Consider the following 16,226-nt stretch of genomic DNA (forward strand, 5'->3'; position numbering starts at 1 on the left):
GTCCAAGTGCAAACATACATTGGTTGGTGATACGTACGTTGTCCAAGTTCATCATATGTATGCATTTTCTTACACCTAGCCAGGAGTAGTAGATAGTTTTGGGCCAATAATATCCCAGTGCAGACGTACATTGGGCGGCGACGGCGTGAGCGGCGCCTTTAGTTTACATTACCCTTTTCATCTCACGCCATTTGACTCTTAGCCCCTTGGCCCCTTGCGCCCTACCCTGCTAGCGACAGTGGAGTGCCGCTCCAACCCTCCATGACCTCACCACCCCGCCAAGCCCTACATATACTACCCCCGATCCACGAGCGTCCTCCTCAGTACAACCCAGCCCAGCCACCACCACCGCTGCATGCAGGCGAGGCCTAGCTAGCTAGTGTCACTAACCAAGCAGAGCACTAACCAGTCTCACACCGGCGGCCAGCCATGGCGCTCGCGTCCCTCCCCAAGGTGGTGCTCGGCTCCTTCGCCTTCGCCATCTTCTGGATGATGGCCGTGTTCCCGTCGGTGCCCTTCCTGCCCATCGGCCGGACGGCGGGCTCGCTGCTCTCCGCCGTGCTCATGATCGTCTTCCACGTGATCAGCCCCGACGACGCCTACGCCTCCATCGACCTCCCCATCCTCGGCCTGCTCTTCTCCACCATGGTCGTCGGCGGCTACCTCAAGAACGCCGGCATGTTCAAGCACCTCGGCACGCTCCTCGCCTGGAAGAGCCAGGGCGGCCGCGACCTGCTCTGCCGCGTCTGCGTCGTCACGGCGCTCGCCTCGGCGCTCTTCACCAACGACACCTGCTGCGTCGTGCTCACCGAGTTCGTGCTCGAGCTCGCCGCCGAGCGGAACCTCCCGGCCAAGCCCTTCCTCCTCGCCCTCGCCTCCAGCGCCAACATCGGCTCCAGCGCCACCCCCATCGGCAACCCGCAGAACCTGGTCATCGCCTTCAACAGCAAGATCTCCTTCCCCAGGTTCCTCATCGGCATCCTGCCGGCCATGCTCGCCGGCATGGCCGTCAACATGGTCATGCTGCTCTGCATGTACTGGAAGGACCTGGAGGGCGTGGCCCCCGACGCGGCCGGCAAGCAGATGTCGGTCGTCGAGGAGGGCGGCCGCTCGCCGTCCGTGGCGTCGCTCAAGAGCCCGCACCCGTTCAACGGCACCACCGCCGACGACGGGAACGAGTCGATGATGGAGGAGAACATCTCGACCAAGCACCCGTGGTTCATGCAGTGCACGGAGCACCGGCGCAAGCTGTTCCTCAAGAGCTTTGCCTACATCGTGACGCTGGGCATGGTGGTGGCATACATGGCCGGGCTCAACATGTCGTGGACGGCCATCACCACCGCCATCGCGCTCGTCGTCGTCGACTTCCGGGACGCCGAGCCTTGCCTCGTCAAGGTCTCCTACTCGCTGCTCGTCTTCTTCTCCGGCATGTTCATCACGGTGAGTGGGTTCAACAAGACGGGGCTGCCGGGCGCCATCTGGAACTTCATGGCGCCCTACTCCAAGGTGGACAGCGCCGGCGGCATCTCCGTGCTCTCCGTCATCATCCTCCTCCTCTCCAACCTCGCCTCCAACGTACCAACAGGTTGTTACACATGCATGCATGGATTTTGTGCAGTACAACACTATGAAAATATATTGATCTAAAAAGGGTGACACTGTGACAAGACAAAGCACTCAAAACAGTGGAAAATATCGATCAATTTCTGCACATTCCAAACTAATCAAAGTAATAGTTAATTATGTTGGTGCGGCTGCAGTTAGCACACGCAGGCATGCATGGTGCATGGTTTTTCTTTTCGAATACAGCGGACCCAAATTGCTATCTAGTCATCACTCACTCACTCAGTAGACTCTAGCTAGCTTAAATAGTTAATTTGGTGTTACTTGTGATAAGTGACCAGTGGCCAGCATCAAAAGACACACAAATCTAGTAATTCTAAGAAGAATATTTTTATCTTCAGTCACTTCAATACTCTAACTATATCACTACTAATCTTATACTCCCTCCGTCCCAAAATAAGTGTCTCGAAGTAGATATGTAAATTGTCCCCCTTCCCCAAAGCTTCGGCGGTGTAAGTGACGGTCCTGTGTTTTTGGTATGTGCAGTGCTACTGATGGGGAACGAGGTGGCGACCGCGGCGGCTCTGATCTCCCTGGCGGCGGTGACTCGGTCGTGGCTGCTGTTGGCGTGGGTGAGCACGGTGGCGGGCAACCTGTCGCTGCTGGGGTCGGCGGCGAACCTGATCGTGTGCGAGCAGGCGCGCCGGGCGCCGCGCAACGCCTACGAGCTCACCTTCTGGAACCACCTCATCTTCGGCGTGCCCTCCACCCTCATCGTCACCGCCGTCGGCATCCCCCTCATCGGAAAGATGTAGCCACCCTATCCATCTACCAACATCGCCCTCGCCACCGCCGACGGTCCAACTATATGCAATATACACTTTCCTTATATATACCAGCAGCCTGTACATACGTATGTGCATACACAAGCGTATATACGGGCACTTTGTACGTACGTACGTATAGGTCATAGCCTCCGCTTTCGTATGTGTGTTAATTGCTGTGTGCGTTGTTGATTAATTAGTATATGTATGTATGTATGGTGAGAAGAGAAGGAGAGGGAGATGATTATCACGCACGGTGTGCTAATTAATTAAGCAGTGCACTGTGGACTGTACTGGTGATTAATCTGCATGGATGAATGAATTTGGTTCATCAGATCAGAGAACACATATGTATATATGCAAGTGCAACACATGTGGTTGCATGCATTATGCATATATATATATGCCAAGATGTAAGGGAATTTAAGTAATGTTATCTTGTCATCTTGTGTGTGTGTATGTGGCAGGTGGTACTTGAAGAAAAAAGAAAAGAAATCTCTTGTTGGTTCCTCTCCTAATTGTTAATCACTACATAATACGAGCATAAAAATTTCATAAGCTTGTTTGCTACTACTAAAATATACCAAAGTATTGTTAGGCAGCTGTTGGGGGCTCCCAGAGACAGGGAATCAGGTCCTCTGTCTCTTTGTTATAAGAATGGTGACAAGCAAGCGTCTCTTTCCAAATGGCAAATCTCACTGCCTTTAGTTTTGTACTAGTATAAGAGGCAATCATAGTATCTAAGACCTGCTCTACTGGCATAGTATAATAAATTAACCTCATGCTGTTTGTCTTGCTACCAAGATAGCAGCTACCCAACAGAATATACTCATGCACTACATATGAAGAGGGTATTCCCATCTTGCAAACAAAAGCAATTATTCAGCATCAAGTTTTTTATTATTATTCCAGTGATCAAAGGTTGGGACACAGAGGGGTGGTGAATGCACAGAAGAGTTTTTGCCTTCAAGTCTCATTTATGCTGCTAATATCCCGGTGATTACATATGTAGCATGTCTGCCATGTACTTGTGGATCAAGCCTCTCCTCACAGTTGAAGCTAAATAGAGTAATTATGAGTGAAATAATGCACGTTTACGCAAGTGTTGATGATGGTCAGTTGGAATTAGCAAGGATCTGTTCTCCAAAAGATGATCATCTCCCCTTTGTAGAAAAAAATAACGGTGGCAAGATTTTAAACCTTGAATCCCCAAAACCCAAAGTTACGCGTCCTAAACGGGGCTTCAGGTTAAGAACAACACAGAAGAATCTTCAAACAGAACTATAGTTTGTTCAGACCCTCAAATTCATGAGCTGGAATTTGATGCCTAGTAATGTATAGAATATTTGGCGCAAGCGTATACAGTCGGTGATTGACAAATCTTGTAAGATTGAGTCTTAAGTATATATATGCTCTAGTGTCAACACTTAATATTCAAAAGTCTTATCTTTTTTCCCCATTACGCATTTCAAAGGAAAATGTGCGGAATACGCAAGAGTATATTCTCCTCACTGGCATTAATTAATCCAAGGGAAAAAGGGTCAACAAAAGCTACATTTAATTAACGGCCTCTCTCTGCAGGAAATGGCCAACCAATCCTTAGATAGTTCCTGCTATATAACTTCATATCTTGCTAACCACCCCTCTTCTATAATTCACAGGGTGATGCGAGGCTCGCCTGCTCCAATGCCCATCTGACAACACATTTTTAAAATTGGTGGAATACTTTTAAGGATGACGCAACCTTCCTATAGTGCAATGGACTTCCTGTGCATCTGACAACACATTCTCCACTTCATAAATATAAATATCTACATCATAGTTTAAAATTGAAATGGCATTTCAAGAGTGATGCACGCAGGCATGCCACTACGATACTAGCGTTGCGCATCCGACAACACATTTTTCGGTACTGTATAAATATCTGCAATATAGCAAATATTTTCTAAGAATGACGCTGGGAACTCACCTGCCAACAACCACCATCACACATGCCAACTGCACCACCATATAACTATTGCTGAGGCAGGCGCCAATTGGGCATATGCAAATGCAGGCTTGGAGAGTCTCCCCAGTGACCATGGCCACGCATGACCTGCACAAGTGTCACTGCGATAACCAAATTAACTCATAATGTGGTAAGATATGATATCTTTGCGCATCACTTGGAAACGTAGAAAGTATCTACGAAGGACTCCTGAAGTTGTTGCATCGCAGTCGTAATAGTCGATACATTACGCAGTTACTTGAATGACAGGACGCCATCTCCGCCTTCATCGCCGACCTTCGATCGATGGCCGTCCGCCTGTCGCCGCCGCCCCCGCCGCCTCCTCCAGAGCCTGATTAGATGTTTGCCGTCCCCGAGGCGCTGGCCCCGGCTGCGCCTCTTGTGTTCTCTTGTGTGTGTTGTGTTGGGCTTGTTGAGCTGTGCCCTCAGCAGTACCTTTGGACCTCTTGTTGTGTGCGTGGATGTGTGTGCTCTGTACTAGACCATGTATGTGTGCTCTTGGCGGTTTGCTTTATTTATAAAGCGGGGCGAAAGCCTTTTTCGGTAAAAATATCAATTTACAGGATGGAAATATATATTTACCATATTCAAGGGTTTTTACAGGACACAGCCTGCATTGATTCTTTCTACACTGTCTTGATGACAGACCAATCAAAAAGAGAAAGTATGCTTATTAGTACAATTTTGATATATCTACAAATCTTTACACTTGAAGATGACCTTTTCAGCGTAGTACCTTCAGTAAAGAGACATGTTGGCGATGAACCCTTTTCAGCTAGCTGACATCATGGTACAGGACAAATAATAAGACATCAGAAGGGGTTAGAATCCATAAATTGATTTTAAGGAAAACATAATTTAAAAATATAAAAACAACATCTAAAGTGAAGCATAAAATAAAAATGAAATGCACTTTTGTACCATATTGTGAAACCGGAATTGTGTTTTCTGAATAAAGAGGGACCAATGAATAACTATGCAATCGAGATATATTTACTTGAGGCATTTACAGGTTATACAGTGCGAAATGACCACCTACAAAAATATTTCCTATACTTGAGGCATCTAAGCAGAGAGTGGCTGCTGCAGCCTGACATCAAGTATTACATACAGTGACCAGAACAAAGCCATACGCATGATGGCTGAATGTATGCATACTGTCAACAACATCTCAGTAGTCATGTTTGCACGGCTCCATGAGTGACCTGCGGAAGAGCAGAAGATTAATTACTGTTGCAACAGAGGGTTTAAGGAAAGAAAATCAAGTAATTCCATGTCTTAATCTAGCAGTCTCCTTACAAATTATAACAGGGGTCATGAGCACCACAAAGTTATACAGCCATATCAATCCTGCTCTGAGGCAACCAACACCCTTTGGTAGTGCCAAATCAAAATCACCATATACGGCTTTATGGGTTGCCACCTGACAGAAAACAGTTGATATAATGAGTACTGAGAAGAAAAATGCCTAGCACTAAGAAACTTTACCATCTCTAACAATACGATCTTCATAGGATGAATACAAATCTGTTTTCTTTTCTTTCAGGGGGTGGGGGACTGATAGGAGGAAAGAATGGCATGAGGAGCCTACTTGAACAATTCCTTAATCGCAGAAGATTTATTCCATACAATGGCTTAACTCTAAACATGGTCAATTGTTAGTCAACCATTCCTTGCCAGACACATTGATCCTGTGCCAAATTATCATGCTAACAAGAACGCCGAAGTTTGATGAAATCATCATGCAACTGATTGAATGGTCTCAGAAAACATAGACATAAGAGGAAATGAGCTCACCATCTGAGTAAAAATAGAAGTACATGCTGCAACAGGTCCAGGACATCTGATAAGGTAGCAATCGTCAAAATGAACAAACAGTACAACAGTCTGATTCACTATGCTCATCTGAAGGAACAAAGCAGCTTTAATTTCTTCATTGGAGCCCATCAGCGATCTACCTTCAAATTTATACTGCCCATGTACTAAAACATCAGCTAACAGCTCCAAAACCAAAATAATGTGTATAAACCGGAAGAAAAAAAGCTCACTGAAAAGAAGCCTGTAAGTGTTGCCGCTCTGAAAAAAATGGCTGTTCTCAGAATGATGTAGCTACCAGAAGCAACACCGTTTGCAATGATTTTCTTAACTCTCCATCTATGTGGTGAATTACTCGGTTCCACCCTTTCAAATAATATTGCAAAGGTCAAGTAAAAAGGACAATAACAATTGAACACTGAAATGGAGATACAAATAATACAGTCCCACCGATCCATAATGCAAGTATTTTTAGCATTTTCAACTTTAACCGAACTGTAGATCCTACTAAGATCACACTGATCTGTTTCTCATGTTGTTCCTATTTTGCTCCTCATTCATTTCATCAAGAATTGAGCCTGTAATTCAGGAAATTATGGTAGTTGGGAGGAAAGAAAGAAAGTTGTAGAAATAACTGAAGGGTAGTATTGGCATTGCACATACACCCTTAATCCTGTGGTGAAGTCTAAAAGGACCTATATTTTGGATTGGAGGGAGTATAATGTAGAGTAAGGTTGTGGACGTTTTGCAGTTGAAACTCACAATAGCTAAAAGTGGCAATCACCAAAGCCAGGAAACTTGACAAGTTAAAGCTCCACAAGAGTAAAATGACATGGACACCAACCTTCAATAAAATTAATGATCCATGTTAGCATTGCACAATACAGTCAATTATAAAAACTATTAACACAATATATAGTCATAATTGTACTCACAAGATGGACAGTTGATGACACAGTGTAGATCTGCAACAAAAGCAACATATTGCGAGTGATCAGCCATCTATCATGATTTAGACAACAAATACCATGTGAGCAACCAAACCTTTAAATACATTCAAGTGACATACCGTATAACCCCTCATAACCTGACAGATCTCCCTACTGATTTGCACAGCTGATGAAATAGGTAACAGGGAAGGCTGATCAAAACAAGATCAGATTCACTTTTGGTGTAATCAGTGGCCTCAGCTACTGAAATTCCAATATAGCTTTCACCAATGGCATCATGATCAAGAAATTCATACCCAACCATTGCACAAAGACATCCGAAATCTCTTAGCCTTCTCACTATATCACTGTTATCCTCTGCACTAATAAATCAAGATAGCAAAATCATAAGACTAGTTCCTTTGTGCCTTCCACACATCAAAGCCTAAGCGTTATTAAAAATGTGTGCTGTAACTTTCTTGAGAGGATAGAAGTACTACTCAAACTGTCAACATAAACAGAAACTTCTTCCAAAGATACAAAGGAAATGTGAAAAAAGGACATCGCTCCAAAGATAAGAACAGACCTGGCAAGAGATCGGAAATCCCATTGATGTTTAAGTGAGCTTCTCTGTTATTATGAGGTAACTCCAACACCGAGTGGGCAGGTAACACATTGATGCCTAGTTTTCCAAGCTTTCCACATACTTGCTTTGTACAACACCGAGTAGTCAACAATGGGCTTTCTGAGAGAGAAAATGAACTGTTTGCTGAAGAACTATGTATTACAGGAAATGACAATAGCTGAAACAAGACAGCTGAACGGTTGAATAACCTGTGAGGATTCTAATATCCAAACCGAAATTGATAAGACTATCAATAGCATCTACGCTATCACTTCTAAGGTCATCTCTGAAAGGTAGAAGACCAATGAACTCCCAGCATGAGTCTACCTGGAGGAAAATAATAGAAATTAAATGAAACATGCAATAAATTTGGGCATTGCAGAGTTCTAATGTGAAATTCAGTTGCGCACCTGGTGTCCTACAGCTATGGCTTGATACCATCAAGAGCAAAACTATCCATTACCATGCTTATTTTCTCTTTGACTGCTTTGTTGCAGCCACATTGATGAGCCACCTATAGCATGAAAACAAAAGATGACCAAGGAATGAGCCTGTACTAACCAAAACAAAAGGTGCAAATGCGTGCATGGTGATGGTAGTGGGGCTTTGCTTATCTCTATGCGTTTTTGACACTGTGGCTTGCCTTCGCAGGATCACCTTTGAATACGCAGCACTTGGATCCATTGCTATCGATGTATGTAGTTAGGAACATCAACTTCAGTGCAAAAAAGAAGCGGGCATGGTGCTCTAAGACCTCAATACCAGCTCTTGCCTACATTATCAGTATGCTTGTTAAGTTTACCAAACATTAATACACATAGGCGTTAAAAGACAACTTAGTGAGAGAAAAGGAACCTGTTCTGGATCATCCAAGAGGCTCAGAATAGCTGCATCAATTGACTCTATACAGAATTCATGTTGAGATCTTGATGCTCGTGCAGCTAATATAATAGCTTGATCTTTGTCAACACTGTTAGCAAACAGCTCAATCTTGTCCCGGAAAAAACATGGCTTATTACACGTTATAGTACCAGTCAAGTTGAAGAGCATCACATCCGTACTGGCCAGATCTTCAAGGGCAACTGTTCCGCGGCTAGCAATTCTCAGAAAACAAAGCCTTAGAGATCCCAATGCTGATGCCAGGTAGAGGACAACAGGCATTGCCATTGGAATCTCACCAATCAATGGCATAAAGTGGCAATTGTGCAGCATGTACTCAAGGTTGTGTTTACGGAAGAGCAATATTAAGAATAGCTCAGCAACGGTACCAGCAAGTATAAGGGAAAAGCAGAAGCAGCCAGCAACCATGATTCCCTCTTTAAGTTGCCCTGGCTGAGCATAACGCTGTGGGTAGAGTCGCAGTGTGCATCTAGTTCCTTGGCCACATGACACCGTCCAAGCATAATATATGAGGAAGCCATGCACACAATCAACAGACCTTTTAGCCCAGCAAGTCATCGTGGCAATTTTCTGAAACCGGAGGACACGAGCATTGGAAGGGACAATGTCCCCAAACCTTGAGAAATATGATATCACCAGGGACCAGATTTGCTGCGTGCACATCTATCCAACTCCCGTCTCTCAGCACCTTGGCCCTTGGTGCGTATGCTTTGGCCTCCAGTGGTGTCTTAGCATACTCCACAACAAGCTTTGCACTAAAGCATGCTATCAAGGTTGTAGCTAGTAAAAAGATGACGGCAGCCAGCATGTAAGATCTCTGATCAGCTGATGTGATGACGAGAGACACAACTGTAGTTAGTACAGTAACCCATGACATGGAATTAAGTATGACAGAGATCATGGTCTTGTACTCAGGGAGGACATGATGCCATCTCCAGAGTGAGAAGATCATCATCAGGAATTCTCGAAACACGCTTCCATCCTGCAGGAGCAATATATTTGACCTTTATGAAGCTGCATTTTTTCATATATAAACCTGTAAAGGAACTGATACTCTACAAGACCTAGCTAACAAATTCAATTATTTCCAAATTAGATACAAACTGTGTATGGTAAACTAGCAACCAATTGTGATGCCTTTCTCTGCATCTCTCATCCAGATCAACTAATAGTGAACCATTGCTTTGATCAAAATGAGTGGAGAGAGGTGAGCTGGGTACTACTGACGAAGGGGAACTCCCTGTGATCTTCGAAACTAGAAAGAGAAATACGATACCTACAATTTAGCATATTGAGTTGGACCAATATTCTTGCGGGCCATCAAGGAACATAGTACAATAGAGCGATAGGTTGACAAACGAACATTCAGTGTGTTCTTTGATCAATATTTAACAGCATGACACTAACTTGTAAAGCAGCAGAGCAGAAAGGCAATTGTACATAAACACAGAGAGCACAAGTGGTGAGATTGGCCCTCAAACTCGGAACATCAAGCCGCGCAATCTGACAATCATAGATGGTGCGTTGAGCACCCTAGCTATGCTGGGAGCGACAAGGTACCTCAACTGAATAAAAGGGGGCTACAAGCAAAGTGAGAAGATAGTCGGATGGAGAGACAAACAAGCCATGTAGTACCTGGGAAGCAATGATTGTTAAAGATTTAGAGTAGTGGTGGTTGAACTATGTTGATTCAGCTGAGTAACCCATCATCACAGTTCACAACAAAGGGTGATAGACTGAAATTACAGGGCAGGCCGGCAGGCCAACAATCTAATCGCAATCTGAGCCAACATACTTAGCGCTCGTCTAGTCCATGGACCGAAGGATTGGTAAATCAATGCTGAATTGGTGGTGTACTGAACTGAATCATCCTTCAGTTATTATTAATTAATACAATGGGCGATGAAGGGAGGAAGAAAGGCAGAGTAGTTAGAGGCGAGGACGGTCTCACCTTCCCGTGGTGGGAGCGGACGACGAGGTTGGGCCCGTGGAGGAGGAGCCGCCGCGCTGCCTCGTGGGCGGTGAGCTCGGCCCTCTCCTCCGTGGCCGGCCAGCCGCCGTAGCACCTCCTCCTCCTGCACCATCTCCTGCAGTACCCACCAACGCCCACATCATACGACCCCGAGCGCGCAGGGTTACTCACGGCGGGCCAGCGAGGGAGCTCGCTCTCTCTCTCTCTCTCTCTCTCTCTCTCTCTCTCTCTCTCACTCACCAGCTCCGCCATTTCCTCCGCCGTCGCCATCCCCGCCGGCCGGTCGCCTCCGCGCTCGATCCTTAAAACGGCGGCCCAGTGGGTCATAAGCGGAGCAAGAGGCAGGCCCAGGCCCAGGCGAACGACTCGCGGGCGGGCCGAGGCCCGGTGGGCCGGATGGGCGAGGCAGATGGATAAGGGGACGGGGGCTGCGCCTGCGCCTGCGCACGCACTCCCGTGTCGCTTCGGCTTCCTCCGCTCGCCATTTTCCGTCCCCATTCGCCCGAACCGAACCAAACCGCAGGCAGGCGCACGCCCACCAACCAAATAACACCACACGCCTCCTCCCTCCCTCCCCACCCCGCCCCCCTCGCCGCCGCCACTCGCCACCGCCGCCGCAGCGGCCCTCCCTCCCTCCTCGCCGCCCCCGCCGCCCTCCTCCGCCCGCTCGCTCCGGCCCCCCGAGGTACGCCCGCCGCCGACAGCCGCTCCAGTCCTCCTCGCGTCCCTGCCCGCTCCCGCGCGCCGCCGGGGCCTACTGGCTAGGGTTTTGGGCGGCGGCCCCGGCGACCCGCGGGGTTCTGGGATTGGCGGCCCTCGCAATCCGCCCAGGGCCCGCCGCGCCCTCCGCGGCGGTTTCTCCCCCGCTAGGGTTTAACCCCCATTTCCGGGCGCGGTTGCGTTTCGCGCGCCGCTCGCGCCGTCTAGGGTTCGGCACTCGTTTCCCATCCGTTTAGGGTTCCAGGGTCCGCGCGCCTGGGCTCGCCAGGCCTAACGGGCGCCGCAGGGACGAATTTCTTTCTGTTGATTTGATTAGGAGTGACTTTTCCCCATACGACTGTTTCCCATTGCTGGATGCCGAATTCAATTGGAGTCAATTCCTTCCCATTGACGTCTCTAAAATCGAATAAGGTGCATAGATTGGTTTTTCCAATCTGTCCATCACCGCAGAGTCCAGACAATAGTTCACTGAAACCATTAAACTGATTGCTCTCTCTGCTGCGTAGTTTGCCGAATCATATTTCTGTTGCTTATTGCCGTTGAATCTTTGAAGTCATCATCATATATCAGAGTAAGGCGCGTACTAGATTTTCCAATATGTCCGCCACTGCTCTTTGGTCCATATAATACTCACTCCTCTTAAAACAGTAACTAAACTGAGGCTGTGGCTACAGATGAGTTTGTCAGGTTTGACATGCCACTCAGCTGTTGAATGTGTGTGTAATCCATTTCGTTGGAATTGTATGCTTATATAGTTATGCTGCGCAGAATCGATGCCGTGAGCCCAGCAGTACATTTTCAGGCACAGCAGCTTGTTTCTTTTCTTGTGGCAATTTTGATTATGCACCACCTTGGGTACAAGGGCTTTAGATGTGAAATCTCTCTTCAGATATGGTTATCACTTGCTTTTGCATAATCCAAAGAAAATAAATTAAGTTCATTGTCTGTTCAGAAGAGTGAATAAGGGATACCTGAATTTTGTATTTGCACAGTTAGTTGCTGGCCATAGGAGTACTCGGTGGAGGAATACCTATAAAGGAGTTACTTGTAAATTTTCTGCTGCATCCAGTTTCTCCCATATATTTTTTCTGGCATTGGCAAGAATGTCAGAAAGTGAGTTATCAGTAATAAAACCAGAGGTATGACCCATGCATTTATAAGTTTGGACTTCGTTTGCCTTGGAGGAAAATACTCATTACTAATTTTATTATCAACTTGCAGTCGTTGAAGACTTATATTTGGCTTCAGTGCTTTGATGGATCCATACAGCAAGTGGAGGAAGAGGTTGCCATGTTCTGCCCTATGATATGTCGAGAAATTGTCAAAAATGGCACAGGATCATCCAAAAATCATGCTATTGCTCTCCCAGAAAGAGTTAATCCATCAAGTTTGAGTTTGATTCTTGACTATTGTCGGTTTCATCAAGTCCCAGGGCGCTCCAACAAGGTACCGTATGTTGTAACTTCCTGGCCTCTCCATTTTACCTTATTTTGCTGCTTTCCCTTTTTTGCATCTTCGACCCATGGGCATCGTGTAAGTTTAGATTGTTATATACTGTTTTTGTTTCCTTATTAATCACATGTTTCAACTATTTTTCTTGGGAAAAAGGTTCACCGACTTGGATGCTGTATTCTGTTAGCCTTGTACATTTTATCATAGTCGACAAGCTTACCTCTGTTCCAGTTATCTTATTAGGCTTTTCGTTTATTGCGCAGGAGCGGAAATCATTTGATGAGAAGTTTGTTAGGATAGACACCGAAAAACTTTGTGAGCTGACATCTGCAGCTGACAGTCTTCAATTAAAGCCATTGGTTGATCTTACTAGTCGAGCACTTGCTCGAATCATTGAAGGGAAGACACCTGAGGAAATCCGCGATATTTTTCATTTACCAGATGACTTAACGGAGGCATGTAAACTTTTCTTTTTGAGGATCAGCAGGAGTTTGCTTTATTAATTTGAAACAGCACTTACTGTCAGCTTACAATACATGCAGGAAGAAAAATTGGAGCCACTGAAAAATATAAACGATGATCCCAGGATTCGCTTATTGAATCGATTGTATGCAAAGAAACGGAAAGAACTACAGGAGCGCCAGAAACTAAAGGTAATTTTGATAGATTTAACCTATTTTGCATGCTTTTGATATGTTATGTCCTGTGCAATGATGTTTATCTCTTTCGTCTAGTTGTCTTGCTCATGTTTGAATTTTACATGTTATGTTGGGTTTGTTTCAGGATATTCAGGTACAGCAAGAGCAAAAGGATGAGCGGTCTTTGGACGAGTTACTTTGTTTTATAAATGGGGATGGAGGTATGTAACTGCACCGAGTTATATTGGTTATATCTTGTTCTATATAGTAATCGTAAATTGCTAACAAAAGTTGTTGTCCTGAACCAATGCATATGCCTTGGCTATATTTCAAGGATCAAGTTATTACCGCAGTGAATGCATATGCACATAATTCCCTGCCAGTTAGTAGTAATTCATCATTTGGTCGGTCAGCTTTAAATGAGCTCCCATATTTCAGTAACTCGTTTGTCCACTGGGTCTTACGGATTTTATGTTTGACTGGAATGATGATTGGAATTGGCTTTTGAAAATGGTTAGTGTAGATTGAATTGTTCCAAAATGTGGTGTGGATACCTTGGTACTGTACAGCTTTAGATTATCTGTGATTCGCTGCCTAGTACGAACAGTAATGAATATATTCTTGTTAATGGGACAATGCGGGAGTAGTGTGATGGTTCTAAGACTAGTCAGCTGCAGGACCAATCTAATTTACGATGGCACATCTATTAGGCACTTCTGATTTGTCAACTAATGTTAAGTATTTTGTTGCTCCCTTGTGATTTTCTTCTGTTAGAAGATCGACCTATTGGCTGAGCTTGGTTACCATTTCAAGTTAAACCAATACCTACAATGCAAGCATGCAACATGGAATCATTCTCCATCAGTCTTTCCTCATAACTGCATGTAACCAGCTGTCAACTTGACTGACAGGTTCTGGAGGTGGGAAAGCTGGTAAGAATAAGAAAAAGAACAAGAGAAGGAAGGATCCTAAGAATCTCCCAAAGGCTGACCCTGAACATGTAAATAAGGTTATATTTTGTAACCCTAATTTTTCAGTGTATGCTATGTGAATAATATTTTATTTCTTACATCTTTCTATCTGTTGAGTTCAGGAAGAAGGTGCCTGTGCGGTACCATGCAATGCTGGTGCTGTTAATAATATTTCTAGAGCTCCTTGCCCAAGTTCAGATGTGCAAGATGATAATGAGTACCCCTTTGAAGATGGTGATCTTGATGATGGACTTGATCCTGCAATGCAGGAAGAGCTTGATAGGTAAGGAAACTATCTCTCTTTTGTACATCTATTCAGGCCCTTAGCTTAGTTTCTGATTTTGTACTAGTTGACACATTTTTTTTTCCTGATGGGTTGAAGTGTTATGGGGCGCTTATTGTGCATCTACTATTGTGTTGCTCAGTTACAAATAGATGTTATTTTCCTGAAATAATGAACCCCTTGATGTGTTTGTGCTCACTAGCTGTTCAATAGAAGTCGCCGTGTTTAGAATTCAGAACTGAGGATAGATCAAATGGTTCAGCTGTAATATGGAGCAAGCTAAATGTTTGCTAGTACTTGGGCTCACTGCTGTTTATATTTGATTATTCTATTGTTATGTGTACTGAAAATGCTATAACGAATTTACTGCCCATATTCCTGTACCAAAGCCCTCATGTGAATTAATGTCATGCTTCATTTCTGAACAAACAGGGAAGTTGAAGATTTCGCTAGGAGGCTGAATTCTGTTTGGCCTGAAAGAATGCATTTGGGTCAAGAAAGAAGAATTGAGTCGCAGCTGATTGGTGGTAATGGTTCTCTGCAGAGATTTTCTGGTAATTTTTTCCATATAGAATAGTTGAAACGGGTAAAGGATTTAGCCCACTCTACTGAATCTAGTTTTGGAAGAACAGAAGGTTTTACATACTACTCCCTCCGTCCCATAATATAAGATGTTGTAATAACATCTTATATTATGGGACGGAGGGAGTAAAGGACAGTGTTTGGTTAGTCCAACGTAAAGTAGGAATTACCTCATTCTTGCACCAGCTCATTCCATAACCGGGTCAAGTGATGATTTGTATGTGCCCGCAGGGTTCAATCACAGGTGAATGCCATGCGGCAGGATGAGCAAGCTGAAGCCTAGGAAATTTGTGCACATACAGCTTCGAAGAGAGGTAGAGACCGAAGTGAGCAGCTGCTGCCGAAAAGGCCTTGAAACTCGGAACCGAGCTTGCAGACAATGTGCATCTGTTTCCCTTTGCCATTTTTGGCGCAGGGTCCGGCTCGTCAAAGTTGGGATGAAGCATAGCAAGGTTTTAGATAGATCAAGGGGGGAAATTTTCCGGTCCGGTCGTGTTATTTCTTGGATAGCGTTTGTTCATTCTGGGTCGACTCTGTTTTTTCCGTCGTCGCAATTTTCCTGGACAGAGCAGAGTGTGCAACTGTAAGAAATGATGATGTCGTGACTGCTGTGAAAGAAATTCCGTTGGTTGGTACTTATGCAAAGTCTGCTTGGTTGCTTCCTCCTGATGGGACCAAAAATGTGTGTGTGTGTGTGTGTGTGTTGCTGACGTTGAAATACAGGAAAATCATGCGTCGCTACGATACCTGTCTAACGGCTGTCTATCTAGTTCAACTATCTTCTGTTGCAACAACGGAATGAGCAATGTGACGGCCGCCATAGTATTATTATTATTACTACATGTCCAAACGTTTGTGTATGACAAGATTCGTGACAGGACACATGCTTAGCTCAAGCCTCTCGCGCTTGTGATTTTGCTGGCATTTTCATGTCCTTTTGATAA

General features: G+C 45.1%; 2 protein-coding genes and 1 pseudogene across 3 annotated transcripts; 2 read left to right on the forward strand and 1 right to left on the reverse strand.

The window, feature by feature from the left end:
• Positions 1-322: 322 nt before the first annotated feature.
• Positions 323-2,834, forward strand: LOC123099085 (silicon efflux transporter LSI2). The gene is made up of 2 exons (XM_044521223.1): positions 323-1,585; positions 2,110-2,834. Exons 1-2 carry the CDS (start codon positions 430-432, stop codon positions 2,376-2,378), a joined length of 1,425 nt encoding a protein of 474 aa, XP_044377158.1. The 5' UTR covers positions 323-429; the 3' UTR covers positions 2,379-2,834.
• A 2,528-nt stretch (positions 2,835-5,362) lies between these two features.
• On the reverse strand, positions 5,363-10,923 carry LOC123099086 (putative ATPase, plasma membrane-like; annotated as a pseudogene).
• A 319-nt stretch (positions 10,924-11,242) lies between these two features.
• LOC123099088 (SKP1-like protein 21) lies at positions 11,243-15,948 on the forward strand. 2 transcript variants are annotated; one of them, XM_044521224.1, is made up of 10 exons: positions 11,243-11,321; positions 12,349-12,495; positions 12,578-12,802; positions 13,072-13,263; positions 13,351-13,461; positions 13,592-13,667; positions 14,358-14,455; positions 14,540-14,700; positions 15,133-15,254; positions 15,514-15,948. In XM_044521224.1, exons 2-10 carry the CDS (start codon positions 12,460-12,462, stop codon positions 15,528-15,530), a joined length of 1,038 nt encoding a protein of 345 aa, XP_044377159.1. In that variant the 5' UTR covers positions 11,243-11,321; positions 12,349-12,459; the 3' UTR covers positions 15,531-15,948. The 2 variants fall into 2 exon arrangements, with proteins under 2 accessions (XP_044377159.1, XP_044377160.1); XM_044521225.1 differs by having other exon boundaries at positions 15,133-15,227.
• The last annotated feature ends 278 nt before the right edge of the window (positions 15,949-16,226 follow it).

This window comes from Triticum aestivum, chromosome 4D (assembly GCF_018294505.1).
Source record: "Triticum aestivum cultivar Chinese Spring chromosome 4D, IWGSC CS RefSeq v2.1, whole genome shotgun sequence".
NCBI classification, from domain to species: domain Eukaryota; kingdom Viridiplantae; phylum Streptophyta; class Magnoliopsida; order Poales; family Poaceae; genus Triticum; species Triticum aestivum.

Excerpts from the sequence above, each read along its gene's own strand:
- LOC123099085 (XM_044521223.1), top strand. The coding sequence starts at position 430 with ATGGCGCTCGCGTCCCTCCCCAAGGTGGTGCTCGGCTCCTTCGCCTTC. Across the intron at positions 1,586-2,109 it reads CGCCTCCAACGTACCAACAG|TGCTACTGATGGGGAACGAG; the intron begins GTTGTTACACAT and ends TGGTATGTGCAG.
- LOC123099088 (XM_044521224.1), top strand. The coding sequence starts at position 12,460 with ATGTCAGAAAGTGAGTTATCAGTAATAAAACCAGAG. Across the intron at positions 12,496-12,577 it reads TATCAGTAATAAAACCAGAG|TCGTTGAAGACTTATATTTG; the intron begins GTATGACCCATG and ends ATCAACTTGCAG. Across the intron at positions 13,668-14,357 it reads TTTTATAAATGGGGATGGAG|GTTCTGGAGGTGGGAAAGCT; the intron begins GTATGTAACTGC and ends CTTGACTGACAG.